Genomic DNA, 23,803 nt, shown 5'->3' on the forward strand with positions numbered 1-23,803 from the left:
GTTCATTTTCCACTGTCAGTTGCATTTCATTTTCCATATCAGTTCGTTATTGAAGTCGAATATTTGCAACAAAAGCAAACGATAGTACTGTCGCAAGTATAATTTATTCAATATTTTTGTTCAAGAATTAACTTGCGACAAAAATAATTAAGCAATCATCTCTTATAAAAAAAATTGTGCTCAAGTTAAGTTGTCTGGTTAAAAGTACCTATCGTTATGTGAGAAAATATATCATCAGAAAAATGCATATGCTGGAAAAAAATTAAGAGTACATAAATTTCAAAGTGAAAAGGAATTAAAGAAAAAGAAAAATGTGTTGAGAATTAATTATAAGAAGTAAAAAGACAAAATTTAAAATATAAATCAAGCGTTTTATTTCAAAATGCTTAATATTTATATAAACTACAAATGGTGAAAGATATAATAATATCAAGTGCAATAAATGTGGTTTATTCTTGCTCCCAATAATAAGGATAAAATAAGTGAGTTAGTTCACAAAAGGCCTGTAAAATTGTTTAAGTGCTGATTTGATTAGATAACCAAATAATCATTTTTGTCGTAAAGTTGTTATATCTGTGCTCAGCTCATTAAAATCTTGCAAATATAATGCAGAATAGTAGTAATTCCAACCGTCAAGGTAAAGAGAAACGTTTCTCTATTCATGATGCATTCGAAGAGGAGACAGACGAGGCAATACGTGTATATGGTTCCACGGTAATATCAACACCTATACGTGCAAAGCAACGTTCAACTGACGATGTATCCATTCGCATTCAGGATCCAAAGTGGGTATATATACATAAAATATATTATTACTTATATTGCTTATGTTAGTCCATATAATAACATAAGTACTCAAAAAATTTTGCAAACTACGACTATTTTAGTATATTATTTAATCATATGTAAAACATTCGATTCATTCAATTTTGAATCAAAAATTAATTCTTTAATTTCCAATTCGAAATTGCTGAGTTGTGTATTTTTTTGTTGGTAATTTTTCATTACAGATCAAAGATTACTTGTAAGTAGTCAAACGATTGATTAGCATGACTGTATTGAGCAGTGTGCATTATATAATATATTTAATATTTACTTTTTATAACCGTTGAACAAGGTATATCAAGTTTGCCACGGTATGAATGAATCGATTTGCTATGTTGTTATTTGGAATGGTTCCGATATGAAGGATATTCACTCTAGATTTCCAAATTTCGTGACGTAAAATCCTCAAAGTATGATATGAATTTTTTTTATCAATCAAAAGGTATAGCGGCAACTGCAAGTTCACTTATCTTTTTCTACTTTATTCAATTTAAGCTTATTTTTTTGTTGAAATGATTACTAATTATTAAAATTGTCTCAGAGAGCCTTCACCTCGAGTAAAAAGTGTGGATTTGTTTTATATACTTTAAATATAAAATAAATATATATATACATACATACATATATATATTAATTATTATATATATGTATATATAAATATATATATATATATATATATATATATGTATGTATACATATATATAATAATTGTACTTCGCTCTAAATGATTCGAGGGATCATTTTAGAACCTCCATTCAACGTGGCAATGGCGCACGAGTTCACTTTTAACAATTTTCTATAATCGCTCGCCTACGCCAACGTCACTATGAATTTAGATGTGAACAGTAGTCCGCATAAACGTCCTAATTGACCATCCGGTGAGTTCACTCACATTTACGCCATTGTAAAACCCATTTAAATTGTGAAAGCAATTGTAACGAAAAATAGCCACTTAAAAACATAAAACTATAAATACGGGCATAGGCAACTAAAATAAAATGAATTAAGAAGGCAAAAATCAAAAATATGTCAATGATTCGTTAATTGTTACATACATTTGCGCTTGTCGCTCTAAATGTCAATATGATTGTTTTCAATTGTTTTGTAAACATTTTCGTTACCGCTTTGCCGGCGGGTAAAATAGCAATTACAACAATAGAAGTGGTTTCATTGTGAGATGCAACTTCGTACAAATGTATTATTTAGTTTTTGTTTTGTATTTCTCGTTGTTGCATTCAATGAGCTGCATTACTATTTTTATCACAGTTGCTTGTGTTGCTGTGAATTTGTACAACGTATTAACACACCCTGTGGGAAAAATAATTAAAACTGAATTTGTTACCTTTTAGAGCAACTACATTTTTAACAAATTTTATTCCTTTGTGTCAAAAAAGCTGGTTTTTGGATTTAAGAGAATAAAAAAATCAGAATATATTATCATGTAAAATTTTTTTAGTTAGATTTAATTCTTTCATGATAAACAAAAAAATAAAGGTCGATAAGGTTGTTTTAGTATTCCCACAGAGTACATATTTCCAAATGTTTGTAAACAAACAGCCTATTTTTAGCTTGATATGACGTACATACATACATTCATATTTGCTAGAAATAAAAAAGTTCAATTGGTTATTAATTCGATAAGGCGATAAATAAAATAATAGCTCACCTAATCGTAACAAAATGTTTAAAGTCTAATCAACACGTAAGAAAATCGAATGTTACTGTATTTGTTATTGTAGAGGAGAAATACTAAAATCAATCACAATAGTATGAGAGTTCAGTGGTGAATCCTACAGCTCTTGTGATACACTCTTTTCGAAAAGTAATTGCGAATTGCGAATTCAATTTTTAATATTTCACAAAATTTCCGTGATATTGTGTTTAAAGTTGGCCGGACATACGAAAAGCATTGTCTTTTTATTATAGTTGTCCACAAAAAAATTGGAGTGACATCATTAACAAAACGAATGCTTAAATTTTAAATAAAAAAACATGTTTTAATGCTCAAAAATTTTGCACACACCACTGATGATATATTAATATGTCCATAATCCATATATTTCAATTGAACGGAGGCAGGAGACTGAACAGACTGATACATTACCTCCATTGACTCTACACCACTTCTTAGTGCACTTGCTGATATGTTCAGGGTCATTATTTAGTTGGTATACCCATATACATGTTATGTTCATCGCTGATGCTCCTGGCTGAAACAAACGCATATCACATTCAAAATTTGTTTCGTCTTCTGATATTAATATACCGTTATGTGTACTGCACGTCATTTATATGTGATCCCTAAAAGTTATGCATCCAAATATATTTTTCATATTGGCACTCCTATTATTTTTTGGACAACTGTATGTGGCTGTGAAAACTGTAAGACGGAGGACTTTACCGCTCAACTTGAAGAGACTTTCTTAGGGTGTCTATCAACCGATTTTTCAGACTACCAAGCGAAAAAACAAACGTTTACACTGTAGTAGATTTCTGGCGCAATAGTGCAAACCGACCTCGTATATGTCATATAATTACGGTATCTATTTTAACGCTTTGTTATCCAAGAAAAGGTTAGATAATCTTATAACTCTGTAAAAAATTCTATAAATATCTCGTTTATTTTATAAAAAATTCTTTATTTGCTTGGATAACCGCACTTTGAACAGTCTCATTGCAAAACTGGACTGTTCCAGTTACCGCACGCGACCCCAATCGTTTTCGATCGCACGTACATAAGTACATATGTATGTACAAGTATGTAGATAATACAAGCCGCTTTAACAATGTACATTTGTACTTGCTTGTAAACCCGATTATTACTCACAGATTTATTATCCCATTACAAGTTGTATCTTTTTTTCTTGATGTGTATGATATGTAAGATATATAGTTAACGCTACAAATACAAATTTTATTGCTGTTACGTTTTTCAAATTTAAAAGTCAGATTATTAGAGGAATTAAACTTTAATTACAAAATATGTCTGACTAAGATTTTTTTTTGCATTTTTCCTCTTAAATGATGTAATGTGCAATGAAAAATCGATTTGAAAATGCATTTAACTTTGACTACATACTTGTATGTTTGTATGCATACTCAATAGACATTGCTAGATAGATGGAGAGGATATGAACTGCGACCGAAGGTTTATTGAGTCTTTTGACTCTTTATTATTTCGTTCAATCCTAAAGCTCTCTGAAAATTTAGAATGCTTAAGGGATTCATTGATTTAATGTGACTTTGCTTCAGCTGCGTGACTCCTAGATGCATCAGTCTTCTTCTAGTGACAGCATCGCATTCCAAAAATATGCGCACTGATATCTCGTATCGTAGCGCATTCTGTGCATAGGTTTGCGTAGTCTGCAGTGTCCCTTAAGAAATGCTAATATTTTTCATCTTTTGGTGTTGTAGCCGTGTTGTAGTTGCTTCGATAAATATTCTTTTATATCCTTTTATGCTATAAGAAATGCACTTACGAAGAGTATTATATCTTCGGTGCAGTTTAGGTTAGCGTTTTAATATTGTTTTATATATTTTCTATATGGATATATACTGCATATCTGAAAATTCAAAATTGCATCATAGAAATAGGCGATCAGAGGTACTTATAAAGGAAATCGGACAACTCTGTATGGCCGAGAAAAAAACAAATTATTATTTTATCCAGCTTTCTCAAGTTTAGTTAAAATAAATTGCAAATTTCAAGTTAATAACTAAGGCAAAATATATTCCCTGCCAATTGCTGTTGTTGTTGACTTAAACCAATTGTTGATGATTTGTTCACATCAATATTTTTGTATGTACGTGCGAGTATGGACATCTTAATAGAAATGTGTTAATTATTGATATTTTATGTATATTTCTAAAATAATGTGTTAATAGGTTTAAACTTTTAAATAAACAAACACACATACATACGCGCTAATTATAAAGAGGCAAATTGGCTTAGTTCACTGCAAATAAATATATCATTAAATAAATATTTGACAATAACGTTAAGCTTTTCAAAATCACAACTCTGGAAAATTTAACAAGGGATTTACAGGATCTTGGAAAACCCCATTTCTGGTAAATTTCTGTGTCTCCAAATTTACAAATTGAAAGTTAACAATTACTTAATCGTATTGTCTCGATTCTTCATCACAAGAAACGAAATTCACGGCGATGTTTTTCTGAAACTGGAGAAGGATCGATCTTCACATTAATGTCAAAACGTTAAAATTCCAACTCTAAATACTTTTAAAAGTTTGCACTCGTTTACTCCTCATTAAATGAATATTGAGACCAAAATAAGTATAACTTCATTTTGATCGTTTATTTTTTTTGGCAGCTATAGTGATCCGATCTGAACAATTTCTTCGGAGTTTGCATAACTGCCTTAATCCATGTCAAATTTCGTGAAGATAAATCCTCAAATGAAAAGATTTTCTATGCAAGCACTTGATTCCGATCGTTCATTTCGTATGACAGCTGTACTATAGTGACCTGATATCGGCACTTCCGACGAATGAACAGCTTCTTGGAGAGAAAACGACGAGTGCAAAAGCGAGATATATATACAAGGTGCATTCCAAAGTAAACAGGACTTAAAAAAAAAAGACAGAACAAATGGTTTTATCGGTCAAATCAATTAATTGTATTCAAAATAGTCTCCTTCTGCTTTAATACAGCTTTTTGCACGGTCCAAAAGCATGTGGAACGAGTGTTTTTGCTCGTTGCCCGGTATGGCCGCCAGTATGCCGGTGCAAGCCTTTCGAATGGCCTCCACGTCTGCATAACGCTTTCCTTTCATCGGCAAATGCATTTTTCCGAAAATGTAGAAGTCGCACGGTGTCATATCAGGTGAATACGGGGAGTGGTTGATTGTTAAAATGTGATTTTTGGTCAAATAATCGGTCATAAGCGTCGATCGAAGAGACGGCGCATTATCGTGTAACAAACGCCAACTTCCATCTTCGCGATATTCGGGCCGAACACGTCGAATACGTCGCACTAAACGCTTCAAAAACTCCAAGGTAGAATATCGCATTAACGTTTTGGCTGGGTGGAACAAATTCTTTGTGGACAATACCCTTGGAATCATAAAAACAAATCAGCATTGTCTTCACTTTTGACTTCTCCAGGCGCGATTTTTTGGGTTTCGGCTCATTTCTCATTTATGTCCTCACGACCACTTTGAAAACGTTGAAACCACTCGTGCACTCTGCTACGGGATAGGCAATTATCGCCATAAACTTGTTTCATCAATTGAAACGTTTCGGTAAAAGTTTTACCAATTGTAAAACAAAATTTGATTTTTCGTGGGCTGTGTACATTCGATTATCGATATTTCGCTTTTGTTATAATCGGACACATATGTTTATCATGTACTTGCATAAGGAGCCAAAATTATCGAATCACTATTAGGGAAGTTGTATAGGGTTCATGCCATTCAATTTTCTCGAAGGTTTTGGGCATGCAACGTGTGGCAGCGAAGTTTGTTCCAAAAATGCTAAATTTTGAGCAAAAGCAATGTCGCATTAGTATCGCTCAGGATGCCAAAAATAAAACCGTAATCATGCCTCAACCACCGTATTCACCAGATTTGGCTCCCTGCGACTTTTTCCTATTCCCAAAACTGAAGAAACCAATGAAATTTTAGCATGTAATTTAAGGCCTAAATCGACGCCAACCTTTAGGAACTTGTCTTCGTTTGATATATCAGAATAATACTATATACATAAAAGATAGGGATTTGCAGAGCAAACAAGACGACAAAATTACAAGTGCCTATGCAGACTGTAAGCAATTGTTTCCAAAATGAATATATCGTATACTCGTACATACAGCGAGTCATGTTGTGGCTAACCTAAATACTTATTATATATACTCTTGCAACTTGTTGCTACAGAGTGTAATAGTTTTGTTCACCTAACGGTTGTTTGCATCATCTAAAACTAATCGAGATAGATATCGAGTTATATATACACTCGGCAGAAGAAGTCTGCTTACATGCTTGTGCCTTATTTTCTTTTACTAAAAAATATCTTTTATATACTAAATTTTAGAATATCACATTAAGTGCTTTATTACTAGTCTATTGTCCCATAGAATTTCAAGCAGTGAAAATCTGATACCATAGTTTTATTCATAAATTTACACAAAATTGTCATTTCGCAGCGCAGAATAAGTCTGCGTACAAGTAGTTAAATGGGCGGAAAGTTATAGTTTTACTTGTTTTCGTAAAAGTAGCATTTTTAAACGATATTTGGTTTAGAACCAAATGAAAACAAATGGATCATACGGTGAAAACAGTCGAATTGTTGGAAGAACACTTACTTTCATAAAAAGAATAATAAAAAATTACAGATTACTTTGTCCAATGAAAACAAGTTTTAGGCCTTTGAAATCAAAGGCCGTAAGATTTTACCGTGAAAAACGAGCAAGGTACTCGATAAGAAAATCTTGATGTATACTGTAAAGCACGGTGCTAAGGAAGAGGCCACCATGGTTAAATATGCATACCTTAATATCTTCAAAATAAATTTGAAGCAAAAAGCGGAAGAATTAAGTCTTGAAAGTGACTACTATTCTACAGAATAACCACCCGAAGCGTACAGCATAGACATAGTTAAGTGTTGGTTACTCTACAGTGTTCCCAAGCAGCTTCAAACACCACCAGAATCATCAGATTTGAATTCTAAAAGGCACCTATGGGATTCACTGGAACGTCAAATCCACCAACGCACTATTACCTTAAAGCATATGTTCAAGGATGTGCTGAACGAGGAATGTGCTGACATCCCTCGACAGAAACCTCTAAACTTGCTTATTTCATGCCAAAACCTCCAGCGGAAGTTTTAAAACTTTGGGAGTATCCGACTTAAATTTTAAGAAGAATTCGGTGGAAGAATATCTTTGCTTGACTTATTTACCCTTTACGCAGACTTTTTCAAATGGCTTTTTTATTCGTCGGTATGTTTAGCTTTCTTTATTTGTTATTGTCGGAAATTTAATCACTTTTATTTCCATAAAACTACATATTTAATGTCTTTTAATGAATATCAAATTTCTTGGTTTTTAAAAAAAGTATATACAATTATTTTTTCCAACGATTTAATTTTGTTGGTACCCTGTACGCAGATTTTTTCTGCCAAGTGTATATAAATGATCAGGATAACGGGACGAGTTGAAATCCGGGTGACTGTCTGGCTAAAAATTGTCAAAATCGGATCAAAACTGTTTAAGCCCTTCCATACTGAATATGTGGACGGTAGTGCATATGGCGGACTTTTTATCAAAAATACCGCTTAATCTGTGAGATATATTATAGCAATTCGGAGAGAAACCTTTTCGAAAGATAGTATGCCTGTATGTCAATAATGGATTGAATCGGAACAATACTTTCTCTAGCCCGCAATAGTACCTAATTAAAAGATTTCCGAACTTCAAATAATACAAATTTTATTGTAATCCATACACGATTTCATCGAACAATGAATGTTAAATTTTATTGCATTATTTTTAAAACAAGATTTTGCACACCTGAAGGTATTTCCCCGGTTTTGATTCGGGCAAGTTTCAAGAATATTAAAAGTTCGGTTACACCCGAACTTAGCCCTTCCTTTAATGATCTTTTTATGTATTTATCGGCGCCTAAATTGCTTATATTACTGACTCACTACAAATAATTAACAGATGCGCTTACCGTTATTATATTTTGTTGAATTATTCATTCTCTCCATCTATTCTCATTGCTTTGTCTCAGGTGATTTCATAAATACATACCGTATACATGTGTATGCGTTGTCACCAGTATAGGGCACTTTTAGGTCTTCTGTTTCATTTGTGCACCTTTTGTTTGTCATATGTACCCTCTCTTATTTTAATCTGCTCATCAATTGTCCCGGTTATTTGTGGTAAAATGCGATAATATTGTACAATACTCGTATGTATTTAATTAATATGAAATAAAACTGGCTAGTCTCGGCGAACGAGTTGAACATATGAACTTATAGATTTTATCAATTTACGCGTCAGAACTCCTTATATTATATTTAACATTCTCACTTACTCATCTTGATGAAACTTGGTACACATGTTTCATGGGCGTCCGTTGCATGGGGGTCCATTGCCATATCATCGATTAATTGCCATTAATCGAAAACCTATAAAGTGCCATAACTAAGCTCCACAATAAGATTCAAGACTATTATTTGGTATACAAAATCACATTAGGGAGGGGCATCTACAGTTAAATTTTTTTAAGTGGGCGTGGTCCCGCCCCCTAATCCTAAAACCTCTACAGTGTGAAATCGGGTGACAACCCCGCCCAGTCCCCATATAACGGTACTTTTAACAACTACTAAAAGAGCGATAAATCAAATACTAAACACGCCAGAGCCATTAAATTTTATCTCTGATGATATGAGATGACTTTGTAGGAACCGCGTTCAAAATTAGAGAGTGGGCGTGACACCGCCCACTTTTAGTTGAAATCCCATATCTTGGGATCTGCTTAACCGATTTCAAAAAAATTCGGTGCATAACATTCTTCTAATATTTCTATGTTATAGTGCGAAAATGCGATTAAAACCATGCCTATTTCCCATATAACACCATTTTAAATTCCATCGGATTCTTTCACTTTATACTATGCAAATCAAGCAACAATGATTATATCGGGGTAAAACTTTGCGTGAATAATACGTTTAAAGTATGCCACCTTGCCACGTGCCTATAGTTGACTTTTTACTTAAAATATCGGTCAATGTGTAAGATATCTAATTGAAATTCATATAATAAATGATGTTGTCAGTAAATAACTGAGGCAACAGTTCCTACTTCTAATTATTATAATATATAAAGAAATTTCAAACGAGTATACCATTTGACTTTGCAAGAGTATAAAATGTTCGGCTACATCCGAACTTAGCCTTACTTGTTTAAATGTTAATTTGTGAAGTCTGTAATTTTTTTTTGTACAATATATTGTTCAAACTGAAATAGCATGCTTTTCCATATGCCCTAATTCACAGAAGAAAAATTTTTCTGAATAAAAATATGTTTGAATTTAGTTTTCTTGTATGATTGTAAAACTTTGAAAAGTGACGGAGCCTTGGAGCATCATCTTCTTTGAACCGCATGAACCACGCTTGCTAAGTAGGGATAATTTACACTCAAATTTTTTATCACCGCATTTGCTTCTTCACGTATACATATATGTCTATGTATGTATGTACCCATATTCAATAAACATAGTTCAACGGTTATGACAACAGAATGCGAAATTTCACAGTTTGTATCAAAACTTACAAATTGGGAATATTTCCGGGCGAGTAAAATAATACAGTAAGAAAACCATATAAATAAGGTAAGGTGGCTTCTCGAAAAGTAAATACTCAAATGCATAAAAACATAAGAAGAGTCGTACTTAGCAGTCAATCGAGCAACGATTAAGTAGTCAGACTTTCCACTACATACAAAAGTTTATATGTGTGTATTATACAGCGCGGAAGTAAGGTGGAGCGTGCCAAGACGCCGCCACTAGACATCCGATATGTGGAACGTGCGATAATTTATGCGCTTGTACGTACGACTGAACGTAACTTTGTATCTAAAATAATAAAGTACTTGTTGTAGTTATATATGTATGTGTGGTATATACCCTTTAGAAAAAGTTACGGTTTTCACCGAAGAGCTTCTTCATAATGGATTTACATTGTGCACACCTTTCATTTCTTTGGATTACTTTATTAAAGCTGATGTTTCCATCTTTGAACAAGTACAAGATGCATTCCAAAGTAAACAGTAAAAAAGTAACAAAGTAAACTCTAGTGGCGCCATCTATATGTCGACTAGGGCGTTAGAATCTGCTATCCTGACATTTCATCTATTGGAAGTGAAGTAATTGCATTTCAAGTGTCAGTATGTTTTTGTCATCGGTGCGAAAATGAGCTTCGAACAAAGAGCCAACATACAATTTTGTTTTAAAAGTGGTAAAACTTTTACCGAAACGTTTCAATTGATGAAACAAGTTAATGGCGATGATTGCCTATCCCGTAGCAGAGTGCACGAGTGGTTTCAACGTTTTCAAAGTGGTCGTGAGGACATAAATGAGAAATGAGCCGAAACCCAAAAAATCGCGCCTGGAGAAGTCAAAAGTGAAGACAATGCTGATTTGTTTTTATGATTCCAAGGGTATTGTCCACAAAGAATTTGTTCCACCCAGCCAAAACGTTAATGCGATATTCTACCTTGGAGTTTTTGAAGCGTTTAGTGCGACGTATTCGACGTGTTCGGCCCGAATATCGCGAAAATGGAAGTTGGCGTTTGTTACACGATAATGCGCCGTCTCTTCGATCGACGCTTATGGCCGATTATTTGACCAAAAATCACATTTTAACAATCAACCACTCCCCGTATTCACCTGATATGACACCGTGCGACTTCTACATTTTCGGAAAAATGCATTTGCCGATGAAAGGAAAGCGTTATGCAGACGTGGAGGCCATTCGAAAGGCTTGCACCGGCATACTGGCGGCCATACCGGGCAACGAGCAAAAACACTCGTTCCACATGCTTTTGGAGCGTGCAAAAAGCTGTATTAAAGCAGAAGGAGACTATTTTGAATACAATTAATTGATTTGACCGATAAAACCATTTGTTCTGTCTTTTTTTTTAAAGTCCTGTTTACTTTGGTACGCACCTTGTATATTATATACTTGTAGATATGTAGGTAGATACAGCTACGGTCAAATATATAACAACGAAATGCCCCAAAGAAATCTTTTTGTTCTAACACCAATATTTCTTTAATCTGGTAAAACTTTTTGCTTGATTCAATTTTAAAATGGTGGCTCTCTTATAGAGATGACGAGCGAATCGTAACTGAATCAAAAAAATACCCCAAGCAAACAGCAAATAAAATTCGTGTGCATATTTTTGGGGAAAATTAAAACCATCACTTGAAACTGCCAAAAGACCAAGAAATATCGTCATTGGACTCCAAAAGAGTGGAAAAAAGTTTTATTTTCAGATGAAACGAAAAATAAATAGACTGTCACCAGATGGAAAAACGTTCGGCGACGGCGAAGTTAAGAGTATGACTTCAAATACACTCGTCCCACGCTGAAGCACGGCGGCGATAATATAATGATATGGAGCGCAAAAATTGAGGGTTATATGGATCAGCACCAATATATTTCTATACTGAGAGATGTAATGTTTCCATATTCCTATGACAATATGCCTGTTACTTGCCTATTTGAGCATTAAATTAAATTAACAAACTACATATTAATTAGAAAACAGTGAATTGGGGCATAATCAACCTCCAAAAGTTTAAATTATTCTAGTCAACTTTTCCACTTATAAATGGTAACATGATTCAAACAGCAGCGTTGCTAATTAGGTGACCGCAGCTGTATACAGATTTGATTTGAGATTGTGTACCCATTCGCGTCATATAATGCCATATGTACAAGTATAATCAATCTAACATAAGCGGTAGATACAACGCAATACTTGCAATGATCGCTGAAGTCGATAAATGACGTTGTCAGCAAAAAGTAAGCGACGGGAATGTTTGAAGAGTTAATCAACACTATTTATGCTATATAATTCACGTGTATTGTGTAGTTTTATTTTCCTTGTGCAAAAGTTCCGGAAAAGATTAACAAAGACCTAGTTTAATGCTAATAAGTTGCTATATATTACAACTTAAAATCTTGCGAATAATTACGAAGCAAGTGTTTGGAACAATCAACAAGCAAAGCAACTTAACTTAACTCCCAAAATAAGGCCGGTTTTTTGAAGTGCCAGTGAAGTCCACTGTGTCGAATGTTCCTGGGTCCGTAGTATGTACCAGAAGAAGAGTAATCATATGCAGCATCTTAGATTCGCCAGATTTCGCTTTCAAAGACAAAAATATAATTATTGCTCTTATTCCATTGCTCAAATAGTGCCTTAAGGTATACTATTGCGCGTATAACAATTATCGGACTATAACTTTTAAACCCTGTACCTATAACTGACTTTTTACTGAAAATATCGTTCAATCTGTATAATAATTAATGAAAATCGGAAAGAATATTTACCCCAATAAATAAAAAATGAGTCAGTACAAGTGATCTCCAACTTTCCACCTGACTTCAAACCGTTTATGTTGGTCAAAATGTGTGATATTTTACTCAAATTAAGGGGATATGTTTTCTCGAACATAATGTGATTTAGCGTTGAATATGAAGAAAATTGCTCTAAAAAAAATTTTTTTTAACATCTCAGTTTTAAAGTAAATTTCAAGATACAATTTTTTTGGACAAGAAAAAATTATTTTTGGATTAAACTCTTTGCATTTACATTAAATTACCGAATGTGGCGGTTTTTGACTCAAAATTTGTTTCAACGCTTAAGGAAAGCATGTTGTCGTTTAAGACTTTTTTTAAACTCCAATAATGACCACAAAATTTTTTTTTAAGTTGATAACTTTTAATTGGCCAGAAAGAGGACTCTCCACAGCTGCTGGAACACTTATCAAAAAATTTGTACGAAATAAAAATTTTAACTCGAAACTTTACGATAAAACTGAATGCGCCGCGCCGCCTCTAGATGTTAAAAAAATTTTCTTTTTTTATAATCTACAGATTTTACCTTCAGGCTAAGCAAAACAAAAAAGAAATTGTTTCGCTCCACCCTAATATCTACACATATAGGATAGGAGGTGTTGTAAAGGGGAATACTTTTAGCGGCTGACTAACCTGACCGTGGTCTGAACGCCTGAAATCCTCAGTAACTCCATAAGATCTTGTCTAGTAAAATTTTGTACACACATACATTCATATAAACTTACCAGACTGAAAAAGTGTAAGAAATGAACGAAATTTGAACTGAATTTAAAATCAGCAACTGTGCATTCATCAAAAGCGTGTTTGCTGTTGAACGCTTCGGAGTGTAGGACGCGTAATCGCAGCAACGAAACCCACTCGCACAAAAACCTGCCCCATGCCACATGCCACCAAACATGAGCAATACTCTGAAAGCGAGAAAACATGCAACATTTCATCTAGTTAATGCAAACAAACGACCAGCATTGCCCAAACGAAACGATTGCGGGTGTAAAGATGGGTCTGAGCTGACTTTCAGTGCTGTGAAGTTACCCCTTAAATATATATAAATGTATATTGCACACGAAATGTTTAAACTTTAATGAAAACAGACATGAACAGCATTCATATGTTGAAAGGCAGAGCACGAGGCCGCGAAATGCAAGCGAACGACCGAGACGAGTTCGTTCAGCTGTGTGAAGCCCAGCGGAAGTCATTTGCGACGCTATGTTGTGTTGATAGGGAGTGAGCTAAGTGCTCTAGTAAGCAAGGCTGCGAAACGATGAGGCAACGATATGCAACAGATTTTTCAAGTTAAACCCCAAAGGCGATGCTCGCACGCTTATTTGAGACGGCACTTACGATCTCGTTGATGTATTCATTGCTTGCACTGCACATCCAATATACTGGGACAATGTGATTATGCGTTTCGGCTGCTACTCGTGTTTTCTGTCTGCTGACAATTCTGGTTGCTGTTGGTGCTAGGGTGGTGTTGCAGCTGCATTGTGTCGTTCGTTAAATACTCTTTATCGTACACGACGTCTAAGGCAGCGCTATACTTATACGCACACTGAATGGGGACTGTCAATTTCGTTGTATGCATTTATTTGTTAAGTATTTGCACAGCTTATGTTGTTTTGGTTTCATCCATGCAGGACCTTAGCGTCGTGTTTTTTTTTTTACTTTAATTGAAAAATCGATCAACAGATTTTTCGGCTTTCGTTTTTGCTACCGTCGGGATGAAGTGTAGTATGTCGTAACATGTTGCACAGAGTATGAAAGTTTTGTTCACCTAACGGTTATTTTGTAACACTTAAAACTAATCGAGATACATAATGAGTTATGTTGAAAACTACTAAAAATGTGTTAACTCGTAAAAAAGAGTCAGGCGTTTTCAGCTGGACAAACAGACAGTCTGTTGGATATCTTAATGATATTGAGAAGACATATTTTTCTGTAATAAAAAATTATCTCTTACTTGTTAATAAATATTTACATATTAAATATTTTTGAGAAAACATCCCTATGGCTTGCATGTATACATACATATGTATGTATATCTCAAAAAAGCGCGATATTATTTTTCCCAGAATTTATTGTCTTGGAGTTGGTGTTTAGAAACCGCTGAACACATACCATAAATAACCTACAACTGTTCCAAAGACAGTAAATTTTGCCAAATACTGTTTTTTAGTGACGCCATCAAGCTTCTAAATAGTCATTAAAACAAGTTTAAACGTGATCTTTGGCGGAAATTATTTCTCGTCCGACTACAATAAGCACTGTCATGCATGAATACGATTATAAGTACCATAAAGAAAATGAAGATGAACTGTACAAATGAATATGAAGCATGCAAGTTAACAAATATTCGCTTATTATTCGCGTTTGTGTAGGTGTGCCTGCCGTAGACAATTTTGAAAATCGTGTTGGAATAAAAGTTTAAGAATCGTTAACATTTTCAAGAGTTAGTCAAGTTCAGTTATTAATATGATATAATTTGTAGTGGTTTTAACGTTTTTTTAACTTAGAGTACAGTATTCCTCTGTTCAACGATATAAAATCTGTAAAATATAAGTAAACTTTCCACATACATTTTATGTAATAAAATATTTATGAAATACTTTAACTCTAATAAAAATGTCGACTGTTGCTTGGTAAAGCGTCAAGAGATAAGCTTTCCCAACATTTTGCTTCGCTTTGCTTTGGTTCGCCTCTATGTGAATGAACACATACAAAAGCATACATTGAGCTTATCTGTCAAAGCAAAGAGCTGCAAAAGTGGTATGTGAATCCGCTATAAGCCATAAAATACCCAGGAAGTGACGGCTACTGAAACTGTAATACATTGAAAGAATTAAAGCGGAAACTACACATACCGTGCAACTCACAAGCAGTTTTGCCACGAAGGAGTACAGACTAGATCTTAAAATCACAGTCGGTGGCGTTAAAATTCCGACTGTCAGCAAACCTAATATTTTAGGCTTGACACGCAGTCGAAGAATCTTCGGACGTGTCAGAATACTGTTCTCCGTACAAATACAGGGTGCCTCTTGATGTCTCCTGTCGAATACCAACATAATGAGGCCCGTATGCTTCCGGTCAAGGAACACAATGCACTCCACTCCAAGCAGTTTCTGTTGGTATGTTTCGCAAAACAGTACACCGACCAGACTACGAACGCAACAAACTTCAGAAACGCACTGACCGTCATTCACAGTGTAGCCATCAACATCTTCACCGACTCCCTCCTAGTGAATGGCGTACTTAGATTCTAACTACCACACATAGCAGATGAAGAGCTCGAGTTGCTCCGAGAATTTAGAGTGACTCTAGCACAACCTCGTTCTGGATACTGAAGCAAGTTACATCACGCTTCCTGGGCCTGCCGTTAGATGACTTCGATGACAACAACAAATAGTTAGGTTTAAGTTACCACTTAAGCGGAGATTTGATAACTACTACAACAACATCATCGATTTTTTAATTTCTGATTTTTATTATTTTCTTCATCGATAATGATTAATTTTGATTAATTTTACAATAAATCATAAATAATTATTATTTTTGAGCAGAAAAAAGAAACTCATTGTTGAATCACAGATTTCTCATGAAGGTTTTTGCTAACTTCGCTCCAGGTCTCTGTAGAACACACATCTCAAGTTTATGTTATGGTATCGCCACGCTCCCTTTCCGCCACTGCGAAAATTAGGATATCAAGCTTAATTATTGAGCTAGGGTCTTGAAATTTCACGCACATGATATGTCTTGTATTGCATGACTACTGCAAATTTTAAAATATGCTATTCTGTTAAACTAAAAAGTAAAGATGTTGGAGTTTATGAAACTAATTGCATTAATTAAAATATAAAAACAAAATACATATTTATACACATAAATAAATGGTTGTACCGTTAAGCAACTAATTTTGTATGACACTTGTTTCCTTTTGTATTTGTTCGAATGTAAGCAATTTGCAAATCTCAAAAACATTTCCACATCTTTTCCTGATTTCTTTGTCCATAAATTGAATCGATGTGCTAACGACCGAATATTGATGTCATTAACCCCGAAGCTTTTTATTATCTGTGAAATCAGAAGCAAATAAATAAATAATGTACACACAAGCATACGAACATTTGTATATACAGACGAAAACGTCAAAATTTATCACTGACTATAAAACAAGGGCTATAAAAGGTAGCCACTGATAGATGAAAGGTTAACCCGGAATAAATATTTTTGCAGTATTCATAAAAATGTTTCAACATGTATACGTAAGCTTTTATTCAATTATTGTGTAAACTTAAGCCATCAGAAATTTTACACATACATATGTATGTAAGCATTTGCATATAAACAAAATTTTTCAAAAATTAATCTCCTGAATTATTCGTCACTGTTGCATTGGCTTATTTCTTTTATAACTCCATTTTAACTAATGGGAAAAGCTTGGGCAGCATTTGCAAAAATATTGTTAGATGATTAGTCATCAGAATATCTCATTATTTTGAGTTTTAAATATACTACTAATAATAAATACTTACCAAGGCTACCAACAAAAAATTTACAAAATTGCTCATGCTTTACTGTATATAAAAATAAAGAAAGATCACGACATGTGCTTCGTCATATTGGTTTTAAATATGTGCGTAATAACCGCCTATTGCATTCGTGTATTAATTTTGCCTTTCTGCCTACATTTCTGCCAGTGATGAAATTCGCAACCATCCTACAGCTCGAAAGTATCGATTGCGTAGGCTGTGTAACAGTCTTTGTGATCATTGAGTTTATGACTAACACTTAGGAAATTATATTACTAAGGAAATGTTATATTCGTGCGAAAAAGAACAAAATAAAATACTAAGCGAAATTCAACGTGGCAGAAAAAAAAAACATATCTTTATAATTGATTTCGACTTTTTGAAAACAATTTCCTAAAGCGATTCCCCAACGAAGGCTAATATTAGCTGTATTCGATTCGCCAAGCGTTGGAGAAAAGTGAATCGAACACCAGTTTTTGAAACAAGTTAGCAGTACTTGCATTGGAACCCTGCGCTATCTTTGAATATTTACATTGTAACGGATTTCTCGATAAATCGCCTACCTCGCAACTCACTCTCTGTCTAACGACTTAACCAATGCAACTTTAATAAAATCAGAAGACAATAACTTTCACATAATAAGTATATAAGATTTGTGGCTAAAAAGTAGTTATTAGTCCCAATAAATTAAAAGTATTTTTAAGATTTTTGCATTTACCGAAAGTTACGCTCGTGACCATTGCTCTTCACTTTGCGAAATATTCCATGATCAGAAAGAAAATTTGCGGTTTGAAATGAGTGTTATGAATATTGTACAGAAAATTACCAAATGGAATATTTACACCCTGAACATGGTATATTACGCTTTACACGAAGTTTGTAACACCCAGAAGGAAACTTCGGGTATCCTACAAATTATATATATATATGTAAATGATCATCGTGACGAGTGAGTCGATTTAGCCAGGTCCTCCTGTCTGTATATACGCGATCTAGTCCCCCGTTTTTGAGAAATCGATTTTGCACATGTCCTTTTTCCCTTCATACCCACTACTTATTTTTCGATACCACCGATATCGGGCCACTGTATCATATATATGCCAAACAGATTGACCAATCAATTATTTGTGAAGGGTATATATTTTATTCGGTGCAACCGAAATTAAGGTTTTTTGTTTTGTTTTATTTAATTTTTTTAATGTGGTTACATGGAAATGTGTCGATTTATTACCAAAACCACGAAATTTCCGAGAACTACAATCAAAACAAAAAATATAAGACCAAAAGCCCTGGGTCGTCCAAATCCTTAAACCATTTTTCCATAAATATAAATTTGGAGATCTGGAACTGATGTTAAGAGCCGCTGCTTTGAGTCTAATGATAACACGACGATGATGGGTTTCGTGCATAAAACAAACGTCACCCTAATATCAAAGAAGGTAATACTAACCTAAATTTCTATTCCGCTTACGTAAGCAGCATGAATGGACTAGTCCATGTTCATTTTCCGTACCAACAATATTTTATTATTATATAGCAATTGCAAGGAAGTTAGAAAACAACTGGCATCCATCATTTTAGCATATTCTCTATTTACTTGCCAATGTAAACATTGATTGAGCGTTGCGGATTTGTGGACATTGGTCGGCTATACTTGTGTAGTGTGAGTACACCATGTCGATACTCGCGACTGCATTGCTACACCAAAATAGGTCAACAAACCATCATCTTATTTAATTACCGCGGTTGTTTGCCATTCAAAAGAGTGCATATTAAAATATGTAAACGATAATTTATTTGTGAACACTGGAGAGTGTACCATATGTAGTTATGTCATTATGTGAACGCTGAAGAGTTGGCATATTATCAGTTGTTATTAGATTCATATATTATAAATACGAGATTTATCGCATAATCGGCGAGATTTAACCAGTTGCAAGCAATAGTATTGTTAATATAATATAATAGTACTTGTATATTATTATTAATATTTAAGCAATTAGAAGCTGTTAGCTCTATTATGTGAATAACTTTGCTTAAAGGAGGCTAAAATATTTGAAGAAAATACGAAATATTAATTATAACCTGTAGTTATCGCCATTTCCTTTTTCGTGCGTTAACCGCGATGGAATTGAGATTTATGGCGAGTAATCGAAACTCTTTGGCAAATGTTGAGTGTTATTGTAAAAACCAAAAATTATTATTGGAATTTTGATAAAATATATGTATATAAAATATATATTCTACAAATTTTTACCATTCTTATTTTACTATAAAACGTCCTTGACTAAGATTTTAACTTAGAACCTTTAGAAGTTGGCTGTGATGCCCGAAATATTACAGAAACAAAAATTAAGTGTTTCTTGAATTACAAGTGTAAGTTTTAGCACCAGCGTCTTTCAATCATTACAAATATGGAAATGAAGAGGTAATACAACTAAAAAGCGAAGGAAATTTTGTATAGTTTCGTTCCACCTGACGAATTTGAACCTTTGTATCTACATATGGGAATTACAAACCGTCTAACAAAAGTCGGCTTACTTAGAAAGACATGTTGATCTTGCCGCCATCGTAGGAGTTTTTACTGGATTGTCCAATAGGCATTCATGCTATAAAGCTTCAGTCGGACGCAAATTGTCAAAGTTCTATGGAAGAAATTGTCCAGCTTTTGCGATACTGAAGTTGAAAAAAATCAGCAGCCATACATTCGGCGCACGAGGAGACAGCCGAAACTTACATTAGCCGCCTCAACAAATTTGTGATCGGCTCAAACCGCTTTGTCTATCTATTAGGATCTTTATGCCCAATTTTAGAAACCACAACAGAACGGTATTAAAAAGTGCCAAGTAAGATCCCTGTTATTATCGACCTCTTAACCTAAGTTAACCCTAGAAAGACATATGTAACGATCCTTTGAGAGATAAGGTAAGATAAGTCAGCACGTCGGCGATTTTCTCTTTTCCTTTTGCTCTTCTCATAGTCATATTGTCATTCAAATTTTATTATTTAGATTATTATGATGTTTTTGGACGTTATTATCGCGTAACACGCATAGTTTTCTGTGAGCTGTCTGAGTTTATACGTTTATTTGGGATATGCCTATGTATGAGTATTTATACGATTTACATTTATATGCATATCTTATTGCTTATATTTACTCTTCTCTAATTAAGACCTTCGTATTTTGTTTACGTTTTTACAGAAACTACACCAAATACGCAGAGGATACTACATCGCGTGACAGTGACTCGCTGATCCAGGAGTATGGCAACATACCCACAGAGGAGACAAACACATATTGTTGGCGGCATCCGAAGGTGCGCGAAAACTGGCGAACTGTATTAGCGGCTGTCACCTTGCTGATTGTCGGCACTGGCCTCTTTGTATTCGGCACATTCGCTGTCGCAGATCCGGCGAACACATCGCAGGGTGTGGTGTTCTTTGTCGCCGGTCTAATCTGCTTCATACCGGGCGCCTACCATGTCGTCTACATTTGGCTAGCAGCCAAGGGATACAGAGGGTTCGACTTTTACCACCTGCCGTTGTTTACATAAAACAATGTCGACTCCAACACCGTCGACTACCAACATAGATGGGTAGACAACAATGAATATGACAACGACGCCGATGACTACAACATGGGTGATGGCATTAATCAAAACGTTGGCCATGACAATGATAAAACTGATAGTAGAATGTCTTAATACGCATCGAGTTGCATATTCTCATATGCATATGTACATGTATGTATGTTTATCCTGCGTGCAGAGCTTGGCATTATCCTTTGCATACAGAGATGTTTTGTCGTCTTAGAGATTTGGTGTTGTGTGTTAACCGGCGGCATAGTCGAATTATTCAAACATAGCTATTATTACGGTGGAAATATTGTAGTATCCGCCGGGCTTAACAAGTAACTGATTTTTTATTACTAACATCACAACATCATCATTACATCTTAACTTATTCGTGGAGCAAGGCAGTTTCCAAGGCAAATACACTAAAATATCGAATTGTCTAGAAACATCCGAATCATCCGAACACACGTCATTTTGATGATGTGTAGTTTGACTAAATTCACACATATATACATATATATGTACTCGTACATTACTTCGGCTTGGCGGGTAAGTGCACGCCAAATTTATATGACTTAGAAAGCTGCGTCTCTAACTCATCTTAGTATCCAGATAAAATATACTATAAACGCTTCTGATATTGCATAATCGGTATACTATAGTAAAACGTAGAAAGCAATGAAACAATAAATGTCACTCTTTTATTTTTATTACGTACAAATTTCTAAATTTCCCTAGTCGCTGGAAAATAATTTTGTATTTAGTTGTTTATCGCTGTGGACCTAGGTGTAAACAGAAATTCGATACAACTTGTATGGCTACAAATTGCATATGTAAAACGAAAATTTGAAAATAAGTGAAATACAATGGAAGTTTGGGGGGCCACTCACTGTTAAAGGAGCTTTAGGCGGTAGTCACACTGAAGTGGCTAAACAAAACACAAAACTACATTTGTAATAAATCCAAGCACGAAACTGATATTTAATACAGTCGTCTTAAAATTTTGCATAGAATCCTGCGAAATATCTAAATAAAAATATAAAAATCAATGCATTAACAGTGGCCAAACGATTCAATTGTAACATTTTCAAAAAAGAAATATTTAAATGTAAAATATGCAAAAAGTTAACAAGAACGCCTGCACGCCACTAAAAATTAAGAATTATAATATCATCTAAGCGTAATGCTGAATTAAAAAGTACACACATTTTAAAGAAATTTACGTAACAAATTTAGAAATACACAGAGTGGACACTTTTGGAGGCACATTTTTGAAAGCAACTCTTGAGTAAAATTAAAATCAATTTTCAGCGAAAACATATTTACAATTACTCAATAAAACTGATTTTTTAAAACTGTTCTGACTGTTAACTGAAAGTTAATTTCGTTTAAAAAGCAATTTTAAATGTTTTATATACATACGTACATACATATGTACATATTGTTATGAAAAAAGTTATACTATGATATACAGTGCCGTAGAGAGAAAGCAGGGGCCCGGGTAGGATATAGGAGAGGATCCCCTGATCCATAATTTGTTGGAGAAGCAAATGTGCAAAAAAAACTCCAGATCACTGTGGACCCGGGAGGAATTGTACCAGACCCCGCCACTATCTCGATCACTGATGATGTAAATAAATGCTGTTTCAAGGTCTTTATCCATTCTACTTATAAACGTTCTCGCTTGCAGAAACACTCCACGTAATATCAGCTTGATTTACAGCGATTGTTTAGCCCAACTGCAATTAAAACGCCTGTTCTCCTTACAAGTCCGCACTTTCGTCAAATTGATATTTACTACTGGAATATCAAAATCTCCATGGTATCTAAATGAATTCGTAGAGTTGTTTATTTTAATGTTTTGTTTGGGAAAATACTTATAATAAAATGTATTGTTGGGAATGCATGTGTGTGTATAATGCGAAGACTTTCTTTTTGTAATACTTTTGTATAATTTCGAAAATATTGAAAAAATTAAATTAAATAAAGAAAAACGACATAATTAGCTTAAGTCAGAACATTTAATAATAAGTAATAATAAAATAAAAATCGATAAGGCTTTGGAGCAACTAACTACATAAGTATGTAAGCTGCAATAGCAGAAAACGGTTTAATCGAATGTGTTACATAAGGCTAAAAAATAAGAAAACCAAAAAATTTACTTATATCTTTTTTTTTATACAAATTTTCCATTTTTCTTCAAGCCCCACAAATTAAGAATTTAATATATCCATTTTATTTTACCTACATGGTATACATACATGTACATGTACATGGTGTCAAAATTGCACTTGCATGAAAAATATATTGTGAAAAAGTTTAGCTCTCTGCAAATGCAGTGAAATGGTTGTAGAAAACAAGAAACTATAGCGGAATACATGTTTGCAAAATGTGAAAATGTGAAAACCATAGTACTTGCGATATTTACTTTTAATTATTAATTACTAATTATCAATATCCTAGTATTTAGGTAATCGATCTATGTCCCTCCACTATTTCTGGCAAATATTTTTTTTATTTCATTTAAAATTTTTATATCGATTTATATATACATACAATATATAACACATAATGTACACTTTTAATGCAGGCAATAAGCGATAATAAATATCTCGACTCTTATTTAAAGTAAAATCAAAAGTTTGTTTTCTGATTCCCTCGACACAAAACAGGTAAAGTATAATTTAAATATTCTCAGTAATCAGCGGAAAGCTAATCAAAATATGTGTCGATAAAAACAGGTTAAAAGAAAACCCAATCAACTCTGATGGGA

General features: G+C 34.0%; 1 protein-coding gene and 1 long non-coding RNA gene across 3 annotated transcripts; both read left to right on the forward strand.

The window, feature by feature from the left end:
• The first annotated feature begins 34 nt into the window (after positions 1 to 34).
• Positions 35 to 23,670, forward strand: LOC106619078 (transmembrane protein 134). Of its 2 annotated transcripts, XR_004976772.2 has the most exons (3): positions 35 to 785; positions 20,658 to 22,660; positions 22,721 to 23,670. XR_004976772.2 is itself a non-coding variant. In XM_014237058.3 (2 exons), exons 1-2 carry the CDS (start codon positions 607 to 609, stop codon positions 21,007 to 21,009), a joined length of 531 nt encoding a protein of 176 aa, XP_014092533.1. In that variant the 5' UTR covers positions 35 to 606; the 3' UTR covers positions 21,010 to 23,670. The 2 variants fall into 2 exon arrangements, 1 of the variants encoding a protein (XP_014092533.1); XM_014237058.3 differs by having other exon boundaries at positions 20,658 to 23,670.
• On the forward strand, positions 13,221 to 16,844 carry LOC138857781 (uncharacterized). Its single transcript, XR_011396960.1, has 2 exons — positions 13,221 to 16,331; positions 16,550 to 16,844. It is a non-coding gene; the product is annotated as an uncharacterized lncRNA (long non-coding RNA).
• Positions 23,671 to 23,803: the final 133 nt, after the last annotated feature.

The sequence above is a fragment of the Bactrocera oleae genome, chromosome 6 (genome assembly GCF_042242935.1).
Source record: "Bactrocera oleae isolate idBacOlea1 chromosome 6, idBacOlea1, whole genome shotgun sequence".
In the NCBI taxonomy this organism is placed as follows: Eukaryota; Metazoa; Arthropoda; class Insecta; order Diptera; family Tephritidae; genus Bactrocera; species Bactrocera oleae.

Excerpts from the sequence above, each read along its gene's own strand:
- LOC106619078 (XM_014237058.3), top strand. The coding sequence starts at position 607 with ATGCAGAATAGTAGTAATTCCAACCGTCAAGGTAAAGAGAAACGTTTC. Across the intron at positions 786-20,657 it reads ATTCGCATTCAGGATCCAAA|AAACTACACCAAATACGCAG; the intron begins GTGGGTATATAT and ends ACGTTTTTACAG.